Source organism: Alosa pseudoharengus, unplaced genomic scaffold (genome assembly GCF_046254945.1).
Source record: "Alosa pseudoharengus isolate Yale_2024_CS ecotype anadromous, Long Island Sound unplaced genomic scaffold, YU_APseudo_1.1 YU_APseudo_1.1_scf_4, whole genome shotgun sequence".
Taxonomy (NCBI): Eukaryota; Metazoa; Chordata; class Actinopteri; order Clupeiformes; family Clupeidae; genus Alosa; species Alosa pseudoharengus.
In genome coordinates this window covers 41,608,734-41,628,733 of record NW_027468774.1, presented here as the reverse complement: position 1 = coordinate 41,628,733, position 20,000 = coordinate 41,608,734, and the positions used below count along the sequence as shown (strand labels likewise).

The 20,000-nt window shown below is 47.5% G+C and overlaps 1 protein-coding gene across 6 annotated transcripts in view; it reads left to right on the top strand.

Annotated features, from left to right (window-relative positions):
• dock6 (dedicator of cytokinesis 6) overlaps window positions 1-20,000 on the top strand; it is a 56,425-nt gene that overhangs the window by 22,757 nt on the left and 13,668 nt on the right. Inside the window, exons 18-39 of one of the 6 annotated variants that reach the window (XM_076266351.1) lie at window positions 980-1,081; window positions 1,347-1,433; window positions 1,794-2,025; window positions 2,373-2,537; window positions 3,872-4,041; window positions 5,256-5,357; window positions 6,846-6,932; window positions 7,781-7,876; window positions 8,230-8,370; window positions 8,673-8,786; window positions 9,076-9,246; window positions 10,449-10,588; window positions 13,971-14,140; window positions 14,496-14,644; window positions 15,502-15,684; window positions 16,252-16,378; window positions 16,701-16,782; window positions 17,261-17,357; window positions 17,675-17,809; window positions 18,090-18,242; window positions 18,723-18,881; window positions 19,874-19,974. In XM_076266351.1, the coding sequence (XP_076122466.1) occupies window positions 980-1,081; window positions 1,347-1,433; window positions 1,794-2,025; window positions 2,373-2,537; window positions 3,872-4,041; window positions 5,256-5,357; window positions 6,846-6,932; window positions 7,781-7,876; window positions 8,230-8,370; window positions 8,673-8,786; window positions 9,076-9,246; window positions 10,449-10,588; window positions 13,971-14,140; window positions 14,496-14,644; window positions 15,502-15,684; window positions 16,252-16,378; window positions 16,701-16,782; window positions 17,261-17,357; window positions 17,675-17,809; window positions 18,090-18,242; window positions 18,723-18,881; window positions 19,874-19,974 (2,963 nt within the window). Of the gene's footprint in view, window positions 1-979; window positions 1,082-1,346; window positions 1,434-1,793; window positions 2,026-2,372; window positions 2,538-3,871; window positions 4,042-5,255; window positions 5,358-6,845; window positions 6,933-7,780; window positions 7,877-8,229; window positions 8,371-8,672; window positions 8,787-9,075; window positions 9,247-10,448; window positions 10,589-13,970; window positions 14,141-14,495; window positions 14,645-15,501; window positions 15,685-16,251; window positions 16,379-16,700; window positions 16,783-17,257; window positions 17,358-17,674; window positions 17,810-18,089; window positions 18,243-18,722; window positions 18,882-19,873; window positions 19,975-20,000 lie in introns of all 6 variants that reach the window. The other 5 variants (XM_076266352.1, XM_076266350.1, XM_076266349.1 and 2 more) reach the window with 5 other exon arrangements.

The following is a 20,000-nucleotide window of genomic DNA, read 5'->3' as shown; positions in this document are numbered from 1 at the left end:
GCCAGTCTGGCATGGTTTGGACACAGGAGACCACTCCAAATCCTCATGTGGGTGGACACACACACACACACACACCACCAAACCCCTAACTGCCTATCCTCCCATCCTGCTAAACTAGAATCAGCCAGTCTGACATGGTTTGGAAACACACGCACACACTGGACACAGGGGACCACTCCAAATCCTCATGTGGATGGAGACACATACACACACACACATACACACACACACCTACGCACTTGCATACATACACACACACACACACACACACACACCTGCCTCCTCCTCCCCAGCCCTTTCCTCACGCCCCCATGGTGTCACCTTACCATTCGAATGGAGGCCCATCTGGCCTGCTGAGAGCAGTGAGGCGTCCATGTTTGGAACTGACAGTCTGAGAGTTTGGAGTCAGTGCACAGCAGAGCACAGCAGAGCCTGCACTTTAGATACTCTGAGATTCCCTGCACTGATGTAGTATGATTTATAGTTACAGTGGGTGAAATGTGTGTGTGTGTGTGCTTGGGTGTGCCTGGGTGTGTAGTGCCATGTTGTATAGAGTGTGTGTGTGTGTGTGCGTGTGTGCGTGTGTGTGTGTGTGGGAGAGGGGGGGAAGGACGTTATTAGAGTGGGAGTTGTGCCCCAGGGCTGACTGGAACATGGCAGTCTCAGGGGGAGTGGTAATAGCTGGTGGCGATAGTTGGCATGTTGTCACCGTGTGAGTCATTGGATGAGCGAGTGTGTGAACAGTGTGTGAACCTGCTGAGGGGTAGTGTTCGAGTCACTGTGGGAGTGGTTGTGTGTGTGTGTGTGTGTGTGTGAGAATGGGTGGGTAGTGTGTGTTTGATTTATTGTGTATGAGTGGGTAGTGTGTGTTTGTGTGTGTGTGTGTGTGTGTGTGTGTGTTTGTGTGTATGAGTAGGTAGTGTGTGTGTGTTGTGTGTGAAATGGCCCAGGGCCTAACTGCGGTGTGGTTTCTCTGTAGTGGATCCCGCTGATGCAGCATGGCCGCCTACGCACTGGCACCTTCAGCCTGCCCGTCTCCGTGGAGAAACCTCCACCCAGCTACTCTGTCCTCACTCCTGATGTAAGTGTGTGTGGAAATTGGTAGCTTGCACACACACACACACACAGATACCTAGTTTGAAACTTTTGATGTAATGTTTAGGTGTGTGCACGTGTCATTGTTTGTGTATCTATGTTTGTGTCCTTGCATTTATGTGTGTGTGTGTGTGTGTGTGTGTGTGCGCCAGTGTGCATGTGTGTGTGTGTGTGTGTGTGTGTGTGTGTGTGTGTGCGCCTGTGTGTTTGCGTATTGTTCGTGCCTTTGAACAACATGACTGCTCTTATAGGTGCAGCTCCCTGGAATGAAATGGGTCGATAATCACAAAGGGGTCTTCAACGTGGAAGTAACCGCTGTGTCCTCTGTTCATACTCAGGTATGGTGCGCAGTGTACACACACACACACACTGTAAATCACCAAGCAAAGATAAATTACTTACAGGCCATGTATAGATATGCTTTATTAGATATATACTTTATTGCCACTCAACAATGTTGGTGGTAATTGTTTACAGAAAGTACAGAAAGAAAGAAAAAATAAACGTTAAATAGATATATAGTCCAGATGAGTTTTGTGTTATAAAGCATATATCTATACATGACACAGGAGTCTGAAGCGTCTGTAGTGTCTTCCAGAGATAGACATATTCCAATACTCGTTAAGTGTGTGTGTGTGTGTGTGTGTGTGTGTGTGTGTGTGTGTGTGTGTGTGTGTGTGTGTGTGTGTGTGTCTCAGGATCCTCACCTGGACAAGTTTTTCACCCTGGTGTATGTGCTGGAGGAGTACTCCTTCCCATTCCGGCTGAAGGACGTCATCATCACTGAGGCCAACGTGGAGGCCGAGCTCAAGGCCAGCATGGCTGCCCTCAAGGGGGCGCTGTTGGACACTTGCGTGCGCTTCCTGCACCAGCTGCTCAGCAAACTCATCTTGCTCATTGTGCACCCGCCCGTCATCGCTGGTCAGATCGGTGAGGGGGTGGGGGGAGACGCCATTAGACTTTGCTTCCAAGGTTTAATGAGCGGTGTTGTATGGAAAAATGCACTCTGCCTCAGATATGAAAGAATTTTTGTAGTGTGGTTTTTCCCCCAGCAGTAAGGTGGTCCAGAAATCAGTTTAAACAGTTTACAGGACTTGGCAAAAACACTGTACTTTTCACTGTACTTTTGCTCCCTGAATATCAATCTCCCTTTCCCTCTTTTTGCCAATGTGTATGTCTTTTTTATTTTTTTTTATTTTGTTAAATCCTTTCTCTCTTTCTTTCTCTGTTTCTCTCTCTCTCTCTCTGTCTGTCTCTCTGTGTGTTGCTCCGTGTAGTGAACCTGGGCCGAGCGGCCTTCGAGGCCATGTCGCTGCTGGTGAACCAGATCCACAAGAACCTGGAGGGCAACCAGGACCAGCACGGCCATAACAACCTGCTGGCTTCCTACATCCATTACTCCTTCCACCTGCCCACCTCTGAGCCCATGTCGCCCCCTAATGGTAAAACACTGGAACTTCCTCAGCACACGAGCGTGATCAATGATTTGTGTTTGTGCTTTATGAAGGACAGTCCCATTCGAGTCACATTGTGTACATGCTGTCTAAATTTTTTCTAAAAATACAAAGTTTCACACGTAGGTGCTTAGTATAGTTTCTGAGTTGCGAAACAAGACAACTGTAAACAAGAGAATGATGATGCTGACAGTGTTGACAGGAACATAAACTAGCCTGCAAACTGTACTTGTATTTACGGTTTAATGATGGTTGTGATATTGCTGTGGTTTTGGTATTGCTTCATGGTCAAGTCAAGACGAATGGAAGATATGCAGTACGGTAGCCTGGAAGCCAGCCTGAATGCCAGCCTGAATTTACCCCACCCACAAAAATTTGAGTTTGGGAAATTCGGTCTGGAATCCATTGAGAAGTGTACTGGTATATGCCCTGTCGATACGCGGATACGCAGATGAACAGATGAGCAGCAGTGATGTAGTCATCCACGTCAACCCGAGTGCGCTTGAGTTGATTTTGTTTACAACAAATAGGATGTTTTTATACAAGATATCGACAACGCAATAACTTTTAAAGACTAGCAGAAAACAAGAGATTAAGGCATTTGTCGAGAAAAAATATGTTTTTGCAGTTCTTCCTACAGGATTTCTATCCAGTTGCGTGCAGAGGCACCAGCCCCCCCACCCACCCCCCGTATTGGTTGAAACATCCCAGAATCAGAACCAAATGACATATAATTGGACTCCAAATTCTGAAAAGAATTGGATTCTGGCTACACCAGGCTACAACAACAACAACACATTACATTTATATAGCGCTTTCTCAACACTCAAAGCACTTTATAGTGAAGGGGGAACCTCACTAATCACCACCAGTGTGTAGCACCCACCTGGGTGATGCACGGCAGCCATTATGCGCCACAACACTCACCACATACCAGCTTGAGGTGGAGAGTGAGGGAGTGAATGAGCCGATTACACTGGGGGATGATTAAGTGGCCAGATTGGGAATTTAGCCAGGACACCAGGGAACCCTCTACTCTTTGCGATAAGTGCCATGGGATCTTTAAGGACCACAGTGAATCAGGACCTAGGTTTAACGCCTCATGCGAAGGATGGAAGGCTAGTAGCACAGTGGTCTCAGGAGAATGATTGAGAACCCCTGAGGTGAGACCCCTATGTTTGGTCCACATTGTATGCATAAGGTATGCATTTTAATCAGCAAGTGTGCTTGTGGAGAATTTGCTTTGCTTGCTGTCCTCCACCATGTGTTTGCATAAGTTGTCATCCTCACCCTCCTGCACCTGTGTCTCCTCTGCTGTCCAGCGGGCACACCGACCTATGAGATGCCCATCCAGTACGCCACCCTGTCCCGTGCCACCGCCCGGCCCAGCAGCCTCCACCTGTCCCGCTCCAAGAGCATCAGCAACTCCAACCCCGACCTGGCCACCACCCCCACCCCCGACGAGGAGGTGCAGAGGATCATCGGCAGCAAGGTACCTACGCCCACCCCACCCCACCCCACCGGGCCCCTAGTCCTACTGTCAGAAGTCTCTACATTCTGTTCTGGTCTTTGTGCTTTGTTATTTCTTCAAGCTTCAAGACTAGCAATGAAAGCAGGGCTTAGGGCAAGGTGTATACTCTTTCTCACGTGTGTCAGAAAGCATAGTGAAGACTAGTGCTGCCTAGTGCACTGCTCTCTGTCCATAGGGTTACATTACATCAGCGCTAGTGCTGCCTTGCTTTTGCATCAATGCACCAGGCAGTACTAGTCCTCTCCATGTTCTGTTATGGATGGAACAGTAACAATTCATATAGAGTTACTTTTGTACAGCCCATAGAATTACAAACAGTAGAACAGGGTGTGAATACAGGGAGTAAATAAATTTGTAGATGCGTTACTGATGTTGTTTTGATTGGTATTTGGCCATTCTACAACATTCTATACCAAATGAAATATTGTCGAGGGGTTTTGTGCACAGAAGAGCAGCATGTTTGTCTATTCTACTGTATCTAATTCTATGACGTCTCATGTATGTATTTTGTTCTGTCAGTGTAAAGGTATGCAATACACATACACATTTCACAGAGTATAGCAGTTCGGTACCAGATTAAAAATGGTAGTCACCTGTGCAAACCTCAATGCTCTTGTGAACTGGTTTATCTTTTGAAAAAATATACATATGCTTAGCCAGCATGCAGATAGTGATCTGTATGGTTGATGTCTGGGAGTGCCTTCTATTGTTTGACCGCTCTGATTACTGCTGCATAAAGCTTCACTTCCTGTTTGAAGACCGCAAGAAGTCCTGTCTTGTGATGCGTTTCCTGTCCCCCCCCCAAATGTCTTCCTGTGCTCTGAGCTGAAGTCTTGTTGTTCTGCAGAGGATCTTGATCTCCATGTCTGGGGTTGCCATATATGTGTGTACAGTACATGCACTCCTGTGCATATGGGGGTTGCCGCTGCCAATGTCAATGACGCAATCTGTGTGCTGTGCTTCTGTCCACCTGTGTGTCCGTCCACCCTGTTGTCCCCTCTGTCCTCTCCGTGTCCTCTCTCCTCCACCTCTCCCCCGTTTTCCCTCCTCATCTCCCCCTCTCCCACTGTCACCCCTTCCTCTCGTCCTTCCTGTCCCTGGACCCTCCCTCCTGGTGTGTTTGTGCCCTGTGTGTGTGTGTGTGTGTGTTTGTGTTGTTGTTGGCTGATGAGCAGGGGATTGACCGCTCTCACTCCTGGGTAAACTCCGCTTACGCTCCGGGTGGCTCCAGGTCCGTGCTCCGCCGCAACCCCAACTCCAGCTGTGAGCTCAAGCAGGTGCCTACCCCCCCCTACCTATACCCCATACCTATACCCCATACCCCCAGGCATGTGTCCTCTACACTACCCCATACACAGACGCACACAGACACTCACGCACATTATACATACTCACACTCACACACACACACACACACACACACACCACCCTATGTCCTCCTCCTGAGGTGTCCTCGCCCCAGTCTTTCTCCTCCTCCTCCTCCTCTTCCTCCTTTTCTTCCTCTTCTTCCTCTTCCTCATCCCCATCGACCGAACCTTCTCCTTTCGCCTCTTGTCATCCCGTCCGCCATCTTTTCCACCGGCCCCTCCTCTCCTGGTATGTCCAGACGCACCACAGACCTTCTTGCCATGCTTTTGCTCTCAGCCATTCAATCAGCCAGTCTCATTCTCCCATGACCTGCGTCATACTCATGTGCTCCAGGGGCCAGTCAGTAGAGGGACAGCGCCGGACCAGGAGGCCCCAGAGAAGTGAGGACTTGCTCTCCCTCGCCAGCTTTTCTTTAGCTGGGTTGTTGGTGGTCAATGACCAGTGAGTTGCCACTGGCAATCTAATGGGCACCCTGTTATTCTGTGAAGCAACAAAATGGCCACCAGCGTCAGCTAAATAAATCCCTCGGTGTGGGACTCCACAAGTCTAACAGGGAGATCGGTGTGTGTGTTAGCTCTGGTGTGTGTAAGCAAGGGCAAACGGATGAATAGCTCTCCAGTTACGTTTGTCATCTCTCATTGGCTCTGTGATCTCTCATCATGCCAGCAGGGTCTGACTAAAGCAAAGGATTTCTTTTAGCATTAAAGGTTTCTCACAAAAGTAAAGGATTTCTTTTAGCATTAAAGGTTTCTCACAAAAGTAAATGGTTTCTTTTAGCATTAAAGGTTTCTCACAAAAGTAAAGGGTTTCTTTTAGCATTAAAGGTTTCTCACAAAAGTAAAGGATTTCTTTTAGCCTTAAAGGTTTCTCACAAAAGTAAAGGGTTTCTTTTAGCATTAAAGGTTCCTCACAAAAGTAAAGGATTTCTTTTAGCATTAACATTTTTACCTTGGTGTTGGCAAGGTAGTCCACAGAGGATGTGAGCTAAACTGACAGACGTTTGACCTGTTATTTGAGTGGGTGGCAGGTTTAGTCTCCATCCTCTTTGAAAAACCTTGTTACTGGTGGTCAACTCCATGCCTGGAGGGGATGGACTGCCCAGAGTTCTCTCAGCTCTTGAGCACTGGATGCTGCAAAATGTCCTCTCATCCATGTCTGAGAACGTTGGCAGGTCCATCAAAAGGTGACCCCTACATTCACCAGCCCTCCAGGGATCGAGATTCAAAGTCATCTGTCATCCATCCATTCATCTGTTTCATGTCACTCTCTTCCACCATGGTTTTCTCTCTCTCTCTCTCTCTCTCTCTCTCTCTCTCTCTCTCTCTTTGTGTTTCTTTCTTTCTTTTCCTCTCCCTCTTCATCACCCCATCCTCCTCTTGTCCATGGCTCTGTGGAAGGCGATCGAGCGAGGCTCTAATCGCATGTCTGCCTTCCTGGAGAGCTCCACCTTCTTTCCTGCTCCCACACGGCAACTAGCCAAGAAGGTAACACACACACACACACACACACAAAAACACACACGATGACCGATAAATGGTGAAATCAAATATTGCTATGCTTGCAAACACGAACTTTCACACGCACACACACACACACACACACACACACACACACACACACACACACACACACAATGACTGATAAATGGTGAAATCAAATATTGCTATGCTTGCAAACACGAACTTTCACTCACTCACACACACACACACACACACACACACACACACACACAAAGACTGATTAAATGGTGAAACAAATATTGCTATGCTTGCAAACACAAACTTACACACACACACACACACACACACACACAATGACTAATTAAATGGTAAAATCAAACATTGCTATGCTTGCAAACACATAAACTCACTCTCTCTCTCTCTCACACACACACTAACACACACACACACACGCTGATGTTGATTGGCAAGCCTACATGGACACCCAGGCTTGCCATACATGGGTTCCAGACTCTCCCAGTATTCATAAGATCCACTCCACTGCTTTGTGAATCAGTAGATCTGCCGAACACAGGGAGTAAGTGTGTTTGTCTTGAATAGATGACTGCTTAACATCATAGACATTTTGTGGCAGTTTGAGACATTGACCTAGTATGCTAATGTTAAAAAGTAATCCGAGCATGCTTTAGTATAGAATAAAATGTAATACATACTGGTAATAAAGTATATATCTGTGTAGGTGTTTGAAATAAGGTACTGATGATAATGTCAATCCTATCTCTACTAACTGCTGTTGTACTTGTGTATGAATGGGTGCCTTGTTCTGGTTGTGTGTGCGTGCGTGTGTGTGCGTGTGTGTGTATGTTACCCAGCTGCTTCATGAGGAGTTGGCTCTGCAGTGGGTGGTGAGCACCAGCACAGTGAGGGAGGCCGCCCTGCAGCAGGCCTGGTTCTTCTTCCAGCTCATAGTCAGTACCACCAGAGGACCTCCTCTGACTATATAGAATATATGTATATATGTAGAATCGTATATGCATGTACAAGATTATGGACATACTTGCTATCCACTTCAGTTATTGAAGTGCTGTCCACTTCACTGTTATTGAACAGCCCATTCATACCAGTGTAGACTGTGCATGATGTCGAAATTGGTGCTAGTCATTCTAATAGAATTTTATAGAATTATTATTATTATTATTATTATTATTATTATTCAGAACTCAATGCACATAGTATGTTAACTTTAATATTTATTAAACTATAATATTTACTGCCCGGGGAACCAGACTGTTTAGTAACCCCATCCTACCCATTCAACCAGGTGAAGAGCATGTCCCACCATCTCTTCCTGTCTGCTCGCCTCGACACTCCCAGACGTCAGCGCTTCCCTGACCGCTTTGTGGACGACATCGCCGCCCTAGTGTGCGCCATCAGCGCAGACATCGCTAGCCGATACCACAAGGTACCAGCATTTGATTATCTTCTGTTTAGGGGTGGGGGGGGGGGGGGGGTCTGGTCTGGTCTACGTCCTGTTCTACTCTGTGGGTGGATGTTTATTCAGTCGCTTAATAAGGTGCTGGAAGTGGTGTGTACTACAATGAAAAGTGTAATATATCTCGTATACGTTACTGTTTATAAAGTTCAAACACTGATTTTTTTCCCCCTCTCCCTCTCTTCCTCTCTCTCTCTCCTTTCTGTGTCTTGCGCTCTCTCTCTCTCTCTCTCTCTCTCTCTCTCTCTCTCTCTCTCTCTCTCGTCTCTAAGGATGTGGAGCTTGTTGAGAGGTTGAATAGCAGTCTGGCCTTCTTCCTGAATGATCTGCTGTCTCTGATGAACCGCGGCTTTGTTTTCAATCTCGTCCGCTCCTATTACAAACAGGTAGTTAGTCATGCACACACACACACACACACACACACACGCACACACACACAGACATTCATACACACACACACACACTCATACAGTCTCTTAGCTATTGACTTAAAGACACGGTGCTACAGTACAATGGTATACAAGCACATCAAAAAGACCCAAGGGCAATGTTTGCATATGGGAAGGTTCCCAGCACAGAAAGCATCCTATTTTGAGTGCAGCACTGCAGGGTCATCTGTATCTTGTGCCAACTGACCCTGCGCTTCTGCGCTTGATGCTCCCTTGGCTCCCCCAGATCTCCGCTAAGCTGCACACGTCTCAGAACCCCAGCTCGCTGACGGCCCTGCGCATGGACTTCATGCGGATCGTGTGCAGCCACGAGCACTACGTCACGCTCAACCTGCCCTGCTCCACCCTCAGCCCCCCCGCCTCCCCCTCGCCCTCCACCTCCTCCACCACCTCACAGGTAAGAGCAGCCTGAGCAGGGACACCTTCTGGCTGCCAAGAGCACATGAGTTAGTGGTACGGTGCAGGTGATGCTGGTCATGTATGAACAATTTGGCTGGTTCACTTCCTCCCTCTCTCTCTCTTCACGTCTAAGAATGTTAGATACATAATGCAGGGTTCCCATGTGTCATGGACTGTCTGGAATACCATGGAATTTTAATAAAGTCTATTCCAGACATGGAAAGTCAGGGAATCTTGTCTATTTTTGGGGCAAAGTCAGAGAATATCAGTGAATTTTATTCTAGCATTATTCTAACATTTACTTGCCAAAATACATTAATACAAATATCTTTCCCCGCAGCATTGGTGTTTATCCAGTTATTATCTTTTTCTCTATTACTGGTTGCTTGAGGGGTTATGGTCAGCTTTACTTTGTTTTTTCAATGCCTATTAATTCATTTCCTTTAAAAAAATTTTTTTATAATATTCTAGAACGCTATGTGGCTGCTCTGAATATTTTGGTTGGTATATTGTACCATTCATTATATAGTAAGTCATGGAAATTAAGGTATTTTGTCAGGGAAAAGTCATGGAATTTTACTTGACTTGGAGTGGGAACCCTGCTAATGTTCCATTTATTCAGCTGCTCTATCTGACTTTGTATCATGTAAGGGCTGAGCTACACCAGGCGCGTAACTGAAGTGTTCCGTTCGCGTAGCGTCTGCTGCAACAATTAGCGGCCACTATAATCAATGGAAGTAGCTACACCAGACGTGATAGCGGTGCGTACGTTTGAAAAAAATAGACCATTCATTTAAAATGGATTTTACGCGTTGCGAACGGAGCGCTTCAGTTCCGCGCCTGGTGTAGCTCATACCTAAGTCATGTTATGAACATAGAGCACAGATTAGTGAATCTGATTCATAGTCATGAGATCCATGTTTGGTTTGTGTCTTATGTTTTTACATAATCTCTGCCTCCCTCTCTCCCTTTTTTCTCCTCTTCTCCCTCTCTCTCTTCCTCCCTCCTTCCCTCTCTCTCTCACTCCCTCCCTTTCTCTCTCCCTCCCCCCCTCTCTCTCTCCCTCCCTCTCCCTCTCCCTCCCCCTCTCTCTCTCTCTCTCCCTCCCTCTCCCTCCCCCCCTCTCTCTCTCTCCCTCCCTCTCCCCCCCCCCCACTCTCTCTCTCTCTCTCTCCCTCCCTCTCTCCCCCTCCCTCTCAGAGCTCGGCGTTCTCATGCCAGGTGCAGGATCAGGGGGTTCTGAGCATGTTTGAGCTGTCCGTCCCTTTCCGCCAGCAACACTTCCTCTCAGGCTTGCTGCTGTCTGAACTGGCCCTCATACTGGAACCAGACGGAGAGGGGTGAGGGGAGCGCACACACACACACACACACACACACACACACACACACACACACACACACACACACACACACACACACACACACACACACAAAATAAATACACTTCCAGAACTCACTCACACACTCACTCACACGCACACACACACACACACATGTGCACACACACGCGCACACACACACAAAATAAATACACATCCAGAACACATTCGACACTCACACTCAGACACTCACACACACACACACTCAAACACACACAGAGAGAGAGAGAGAGAGAGAGAGCAAATAAATACACATCCTGACACACACACACACAAACAGTGAAAAACAGTAAACAGTAAGAACAGTCATATAAATCCAACAACATGGAATTCAAAGATCAGACACATTGATTGCAGTCATAAATAAAGTACAGTTTTCATAACATAACCCCCCCCCCAACCACACACACACACACACACACACACACACACAGACACAGACACACACACACACACACAGACACACAGACACAGACACACACACACACAGACACACAGACACAGACACACAGACACACACACACACACACAGAAAGCGCTTTCAGACATACGTGTAAGACCGGAGGTTCTGCCGATGTTAAACGGTGGGGCCGTATATCTGAACGACATAACCGGTCATATGGAAGTCCGAATTCACCCGGTGTTTATACTACCCCCGACCTAGTATTTCCTCCGGACATTATGTAAATGTGCTGTGTCTGAACGAGGCGTAGAACATGCGGTTAAAATTCACACCTAGTGAGAGGGCGTGTTGGTGACGTTTCTTTCGTGCGTCCATGTGGTTAAATCTGACTTAAATGCCAGTGTTATGATGGAGTGGCATAGTGCTGTCCAGAAAATCTCCGACATGGAAAGATGCAGACATCACGGAGCTACTGTCCATGAGGGCATACAACATTTTGATAAAACACATGAAGGGAATGGCACGTTGTAGCCTACAACTGCATGGCAAGGCCAAACGAATTCAAAAGACTGAATCATCATAAGCAGAAGGCGCTGAAAAGGCAGTAGCCTACAGCGACGTCGTTGACGACAATAACAGGAGTATTTAATAAATTGTTAGCCAACACGGTTTTCTGTTCATTGATAGCCTTAGGCAGAATTAGGCTACAGAAAAGAATACAATATATTTTTTCTCTCCCGGCAGTAAAGACAGTAGATTCGTGTTTAAAATTAAATGAAAACTAAAGGTAGGCTATAGGCTTATTATGCATATGACCATCCAGATGAGGCTGGTGATCTGTCAAGAATGATGAAGATCGTAAGATACAGATGGTTTTATTGTTGCTGTCATTATTACCACAAACACGAATTGACAACGAAACCATGGCGATCGTGGGTTATATCTTGCCTGTTTATTAGGCCATGCACAGCCCTGTCAGAACTCCGTGTAGCATGCATAATGGCAGTTTTCATAAACCATCACCAACTAGTTCGCACTTTGGATATATCGTTGGATTGTGAAAAGCCCAATTTCGAATAACTACAGTACAACAGATGAGGTAGGATGCATAGTTTGCAATTAGAATTTCGTGTTGGTGAGACCTGTTGCCTATCAGTAGACATGTCATCTCGAGTTCCACGACAGCTTAGCTAGTGCCACCGAAATATGACACTGAAATCCTCTCACTATTGGAGTCGCTCAGATAGAAACAGCTGTAACGTGGTTAGGACACTTTTGCTGTGGAGTGGAGACGCCATAAGTTAGGTGTGGTTTTGACAATCAGAAAAGCAATATACTGAAATAGTTTAATGATGTAAAGTCAAGTGCTGCTGGTCTGGTGTGTGTGCACGCAGTTTTTATTGATGAGTCGGAGTGGCAAGGGCATTATAAAACTTCTCGCTCTTAGGCCTACTCATACACCGCGTTGAAATGGCGTAGCTGTCTAAATTCAAATCATATCATGCTAGGGGAGAAATCGTGGGACATCCATTATTTTGTTATTCAGCACCCATGGGCAAAAATATGTTCCCGCGCGCCTGCATTACGTTGAAAACAGATAAATGTGTTTACTCGAAGCACACATACAAATACTGTATGTGCGCACTTACGTGACTATCCTACTTCAAGTATTAGCCTACGTACAATAGATTTCTCTTCTTTAGCCTATAATACATAGGCTACACTTTGTAAACAAAAAGCAGCAGTGACAGGCAGCGGCCGCATATATTCTGCGTCATATATCTCGCATCTTGTGAACTCTAAGCCCCCACCCCTCACTCGACAACCACACGGAGATTCTGTAATGTGCGTGTATGTCGTTCACACATACGTCCGTATAAGGTCAGTATTAGGTCCGCAGGTTAGCATCATATCTGAATCATCCGAAGGGTAGGACCTCCGTTTGACAAACCTCCGCATGTACTCCGGAGGTTATATCTGAAAGCGCTTAGAGACACACACACACACACACACACACACAGACACACACACAGACACACACACAGACACACACACAGACACACACACACACACACACACACAGACACACACAGACACACACACACACACACACACACACAGACACACACACACACAGACACAGACACACAGACACACAGACACAGACACACAGACACACAGACACAGACACACACACACACACACACAGACACACACACACACACACAGACACACACACACACACACACACACACACACACACAGACACACAGACACACACACAGACACACACACAGACACACAGACACACACACACACACACACACACACAGACACACAGACACACACACAGACACACACACACACACACACACACACACACACAGACACCCCCTCTCCTATCAGAGTCACTCATGCCGGCACGTCTATATAGACACGGTGTCACAGTAATGGAATGCCCACACACATGTGGATGTGTACACAGACATGGCCTCTTCCACACAGCATGAGCCATACAGTACTCTTGGGCAGAGGGCAGAGTGGAGACAGTTTATATGGGGGAGAGAGCACCTGATGACAGAGACACTACACAAACACTCCACTCACACACATTCCACAATAGGGCCTCCAACACCGCTACTGTTTTTATTTTTTACTCCTTTTCTCCCATACCCTTTCTTTCGCTCTTTCTCTCTCTCTCTCTTTTTTCTTTCTTTTTTCCTTTCTTTCTTTCTTTCTTTCTTTCTTTCTTTCCCATGGTTGATATTTCATGGTGTCCTTTCATTGATTTATTATTTTCATTTGTTCATTCTCTCTGTCTTTCTTTCTTTTCTTTCCCTCCTTTTTTATGATCGTTTTTCATGGCTCTTTCATTCATTTGTTCTTTCTCTCCATCTTTCCTCCTCTCCTGGTCTCTCTCTCTCTCTCTCTCTCTATCAGGGTGTTCTTCCTGCATAAGAAGGCCATCAGTGCGCTCCACTCTCTGCTGTGCAGCCACGACTCCGACCCGCGCTACACCGACCCACAGGTGCGCGCCCACGTCGCCCAGCTCTACCTGCCACTCATCCCCATCGTCATGGAGACGCTGGGCCAGCTGCACGACTTCACCGGTGGGTGCGCCGCGCTGATGTGTCGGCTCCCCACTCTCTGCATCTGTTTTACTTAGCGGCTCCTTCAGTCGCTGAAGGAATGAGGTCATTTAGAAAGAAGGTCAGAGTGGCGGTTCCTCTGTAGTGCTGCCAGTACGTGTCTGATCAGGTCTAGTTGGCAAACAGCACCTATGATTCAGCTAATAGCAGGCCTGCTAATGATGTGATGTGCTTTTAACAGTGTTGTGTGCTGACAGAGGCACACGTCTAGAACATGAGAGGCTTTTCATGACTGCTAAGCATTGTGTGTGAAGAGTGTTTTTGTGGTGTGTTGACATCCTCTGGTTTGCCTGCTTCCGTCGCACGCCTTCCACAGACACCACCCCTACCCGCGTGCGCCACGCCTCGGCGCTCCAGGACGACGGTGACCCAGACGGCAGCACCATCAGTCAGTCTGTCGCCATGGCGATCGCCGGCTCGCCCCTGCCGCACTCCAAGGCAAACCCCTTTGCGCTTCCCTCAACGGTGAGTGGTGGAGCACGGCACAGATTCCTCAGCACAACCCCCAGAGCACTGAAGCTGCCTGTTTGCCATCTTAAGAGAACACACACACACACACACACACACACACACACACACACACACACACACACACACAGTGGCTGGGTGGTGTTTTCATTCAGTTCCTCTAGTGCCCATTCAAGCATCAAACCTGCTGGAGGAGAGAGAGTGTTAAATAATTCAGGGGTGTCCAAGGGGATGGAGGAGCATAATTATGGCAGTCCTGATGTGCACTCCTTCTGGAACGTTCCATCTTGATGAGAATGAGGTCAGCAGTGCAACGCTCCAACTGGACACTAGGGGAGCAGTCTAAGTTGAAGGCACGGCCCTGCAATAACTTTGTCTGCCACCAGAGGGCGAAGCTAGTTTCCTGTCTGTTCTGCAATTCCATTGTTAGACCCTAGAGGTGGTGGAAACGTCATCTTCCAGGCAGCGCTGCCACCGTCGACTTAAAGGCACCTACTCCTAACCCTAACCTTAACCCATGTCTAACCCTAGCGCCTTGCAGGCAGCGCTGCATTTGAAACGTTGGGGGCTTAAAACACCAAGAAACCCCTAGAGGGCTCTATTGATTAGAGTGGACAGGTCAGTCATCACATAGACACAATGGGCATATACTCTTTTTGTATCACCCTGAAGAAAGCTTAGGATGTCAATAGGCAGTCAAGCAGAGATGTGGTCCACACACTGTGTAGAGGAATGTAAACAGGAAAGCAGGTGCGCTATAATAACCATTGTAAGTTAATCCAGGTGATCTCTCCATCGTTTCGTCTGGCCATTCATCATTGGTGTGTGCACTTTTCTCCCCGTGCTGTGGCCAGGCGGGGCGTCAGTGCAGCTGTCTGTCGGCGGAGTGTAGCCGGACACTGCTGGTGAGCTTCCTGTGGGTGCTGAAGAACGCCGACGCCTCGCTGCTGGAGCGCTACATCTCTGACCTGTCCGTCATCCAGATCAACCGCCTGCTCGACCTGCTCCACCTCTCCGTCTCCTGCTTCGAGTACAAGGTACCGGCGAGTGTGTGCGCACAGACACACACACACACACACCTCCTGCAGGGGCTGTAGTTGGAAAAGCTCTACAGCTCTCCTGCTTTGCTTTTTATACTTCTCATCTCAGTGCTACTCACTCTATCAGTAAATCACAAGAGTCTGATTTACACATCAGTTAGTGGTGTGAGAGCACAATGGCTCCTTGGCTCCTCAATAACAAATGGAGGCCCAGTAGATTAAGACAGCAGGAATCCCTTCCCCACACACACACACACACACACATTTGTACACACACACACACACACACACACACACACACACACACACACACACATACACACACACACACACACACATACACTCTCTCACACACACACTCACACACACACACACACACATAATGTGAATTGTACTGAAGGAGGGAGAATAAGACTGCTAGAATAGTCTTCTCTGCTCTGCTCTGCTCTGCTCTGTGTTGAGCTCCACATAGTTTGGAACAGTCTCAGTGTCCTAATAAACAGACTAAATGAAATGGTGTGAAGCTGCCCTGTGTGAGCGGTGTGCTGTGTGCTGTGCTCCCAGGGGAAGAAGGCTCTGGAGAGGATCAACAGCTTGACCTTCAAGAAGTCGCAGGACATGAAGGCTCGCCTGGAGGAGGCCATCCTGGGCACCATCGGGGCCAGACAGGAGATGGTGCGACGCTGCAGAGGTATGTGTGTGTGTGTGTGTGTGCCTGAGCCTGTGTGTGTGCGTGCGTGCGTGTGTATGTGTGTGTGTGCATTCATGCAAGTACCTGTATGAACTTTCATCTTTGTATGTCCAGTTGGTTCACATATCCCTGTGTTGGTCTGCATATTATAGTGTGTGTGTGTGTGTGTTTCCTGTGTGTTTCCTGTGTGTGTGTGCCAGCATATTTATGTGTGTGTGTATCTTGTGTGCCAGCATATTTATGTGTGTTTGTGTGTGTGTTTCTAGGTGTGTGTTTGCACACAGCTTGTTTAGCCTCTCTGTTTTGCCCTCTGTTTGTGCAGAGAGGAGTCCGTATGGCCAGGAAAATGTCAGATGGAGGAAAAATGTCACTCACTGGAGACAGAACACAGACAGGGTTGACAAGTAAGTCTTTCTTTCTCTTTCTCTCTCTCCTATCCACACACACGCACACACACACACAAACATACACACACTTTACATCTCCCTCTTTCTACCTGTCTCTTTTCTCTTTTTGCTCTTTATTCCTTCCCCCCCCCTCTCTCTCTCTCTTTCTCTGTCTCTCTCTCTCTCTCTCTCTCTCTGGCTGACACTCCCTCTCTAGTTTACATGTTGGCATCAGTATGATCTGAGTAATGCCAAACTAAGCCACTGAGGTAATGAATTATATAACTACATCTCAGTGCCTACTTATGAACAACACATGACTTTGTTTTTGTGTGTGTGTGTGTGTCTGTGAGTGTGTGTGTGTGTGTGTTTGTCTGTGTCTGTGTCTGTGTCTGTGTGTGTGTGTGTGTGTGTGTGTGTGTGTGTGTGTGTGTGTGTGTGTGTGTGTGTGTGTGTGTGTGTGTGTGTGTGTGTGTGTGTGTGTGTCTTCTAGCAGGACCAAAGCAGAGGTGGAACAGGAGTCTCTGGTGGATGGAAACTTGGCCACGGAGGCGTCCCTGATTGTGCTGGACACACTGGAGATCATTGTCAAGGTAAAGCCTCCTTCAGAGCCAATCAATCAGACGCAGACAGTGCCCACCTCCTACAGCCAGCTGCTAATCCTGACCAGACTGCCCACAGCAAGGCTATATTTTATAACTTATATTAGAACTCGCCGCCTTAAACACACATGGACTAAATGCTGCCTGTGTGATGGGTGTGTGTGTGTGATGGGTGTGTGTGTGTGTATGATGACTGTCGGGTGTGTGTGTGCATGTGCGATATGTATGTATGATGGGTGTTTGTGAGTCATGTTTGTGTGTGTGTGTGTGTGTGCATGTGTGTGTGGTGTGTGTGTGTGTGTTCTCAGACGGTGGTGGCGTCGGAGCTGAAGGAGAGTGTTTTGGGAGGGGTGCTGCGAGTTCTCCTCCACAGCATGGCTGGTAACCAGAGTGCCCTGTTCCTTCAACACTGCTTCACCACGCAGAGAGCGCTCGTCTTCAAGGTGTGTGTATGTGTGTGTGTGTGTGTGTGTGTCAGTGTCTGAGAAAATACATGCACAGCCATATATATCAATGACCCTTAGTCCATACTGTATGCAAAATGATGTGGTGTTCTTGACCATAAACACGTGTGTGTGTGTGTGTGTGTGACTGTGACTGTGTGACTGTGTGACTGTGTGTGTGTGTGTGTGTGTGTGTGTGTGTGTGTGTGTGTGTGTGTGTGTGTGTGTGTGTGTGTGTGTGTGTGTGTGTGTGTGTGTGTGTGTGTGTGTGTGTGGTCAGTTCCCAGAGATGCTGTTTGAGGAGGACACAGAGCTGTGTGCGGATCTGTGTCTGCGTCTCCTCCGCCACTGCAGCAGCAGTGTGGCCTCTGTACGCAGCCACGCCAGCGCCTCCCTCTACCTGCTCATGAGACAGAACTTTGAGATCGGCAACGTAAGAACACCACACACACACACACACACACACACATATATACACACACATACGCATATACTCACAGACACACACACATATACTGTACACACACACACACACACATATACACATACACATGTACACACAGATATGCATATATACACACACACACACACACACACACAGTGCTCTTCTCCAAATACTTATGGAAAAGAACGTCGACATCTGCCAGATAAATAATACCACTCACACAAACACCTTCAATCAGGTATTATTCTCCTGTCTGCTGCACTCAAGCTCAGAGAATAACTTTCTCTCTTGCGCACACTGGATTAACCAAGTAATGGTTGCGTGCAGCATACGAGCATCATTATTAGAACAATGGGTCTATGCTATATGTCTTTATATATAAGCTGGTGAAAATGCACTGCACATTGTATGTTAAATACTGTTAGCTCATATGGGAAGTCTTCATCATGTCTCCTTGCTGTGGTGCAGAACTTCGCACGTGTGAAGATGCAGGTGACCATGTCCCTGTCCTCCCTGGTGGGAACGTCGCAGAACTTCAACGAGGATCACCTGCGACACTCGCTCAAGACCATCCTCACCTACGCAGAGGATGACCTTGAGCTGCGCGACTCGCCGTTCCCTGAGCAGGTGAGTGGACAGGACGCTCCACTGGGTACAGACCATGGGGCTGCAGCGCTGGACGCAGCGTTAGGTCCATCACCAGGCACAGTGCTAATTACAGTGCAGGCCACAGTGAAGAGCCGCTCACGCCAAGAAAGATAACTATATCAGTAACGGCAAAAAAGTACCGTTCTAGCTAATATGAATGATGACGTCCACACATAAACTATAACGTTAGCGATATGAAGAACCATATTGTTGAGGGAACACTTTCAGAGCAATTTTGAGAACAATAGAAAGTTATAAGCCAATCAGAATCCATCAAATTTTAGCCGTCACATTCATCAACACAAGGAGAGACTTTCCTTATTGTTGGTCAGTGTTCTATCGTTACAGTTATCTTCATAGTTTTCTTTCCAGGTGTGAACGGCCCATAATGGAGAGTATAGGCACAGTGGTGTAGAGGCTAGAGTTCTGAGCACTGCAGAGAACACAGTGGTGTAGAGGCTAGAGTTCTGAGCACTGCAGAGAACACAGTGGTGTAGAGGCTAGAGTTCTGAGCACTGCAGAGAACACAGTGGTGTAGAGGCTAGAGTTCTGAGCACTGCAGAGAACACAGTGGTGTAGAGGCTAGAGTTCTGAGCACAATAAAGGCTGTAGTCCTGGGCATAGCAGGGGTCCAGTGATGGATGTAGTGGAGCGAGAGGGAGAAACCCACCCTAGTTCACACAGTAGCACCCATATATGGAGAACAGCTCTCCAGCTGCGGCATTCTCAAAAGATCTTAGACGTCAGCCCTAATCTGACACATCTGATTCTAGTCATCCCATACTTCTGAGGTTTCTGGTGAGCTGAAGGATAGAATGAGGAGCCGGAACCACCTCCTGTCTTTAGAGTCAGGGGTAGGGGCAAAGCCACACACACACACACTGTTTCTAATGATGATAGTGTGTGTGCGTGTGCGTGTGTGTGTGTGTGTTTTTGTGTGTTGTGTGTGCGTGTGTGTGCTCGTTCCTCAGGTCCAGGATCTGGTGTTCAACCTCCACATGATTCTCACAGACACGGTGAAGATGAAGGAGCACCAACAGGACCCAGAGATGCTGCTGGACCTCATGTACAGGTGCGGTGGCCATCCAGTCCCATGTG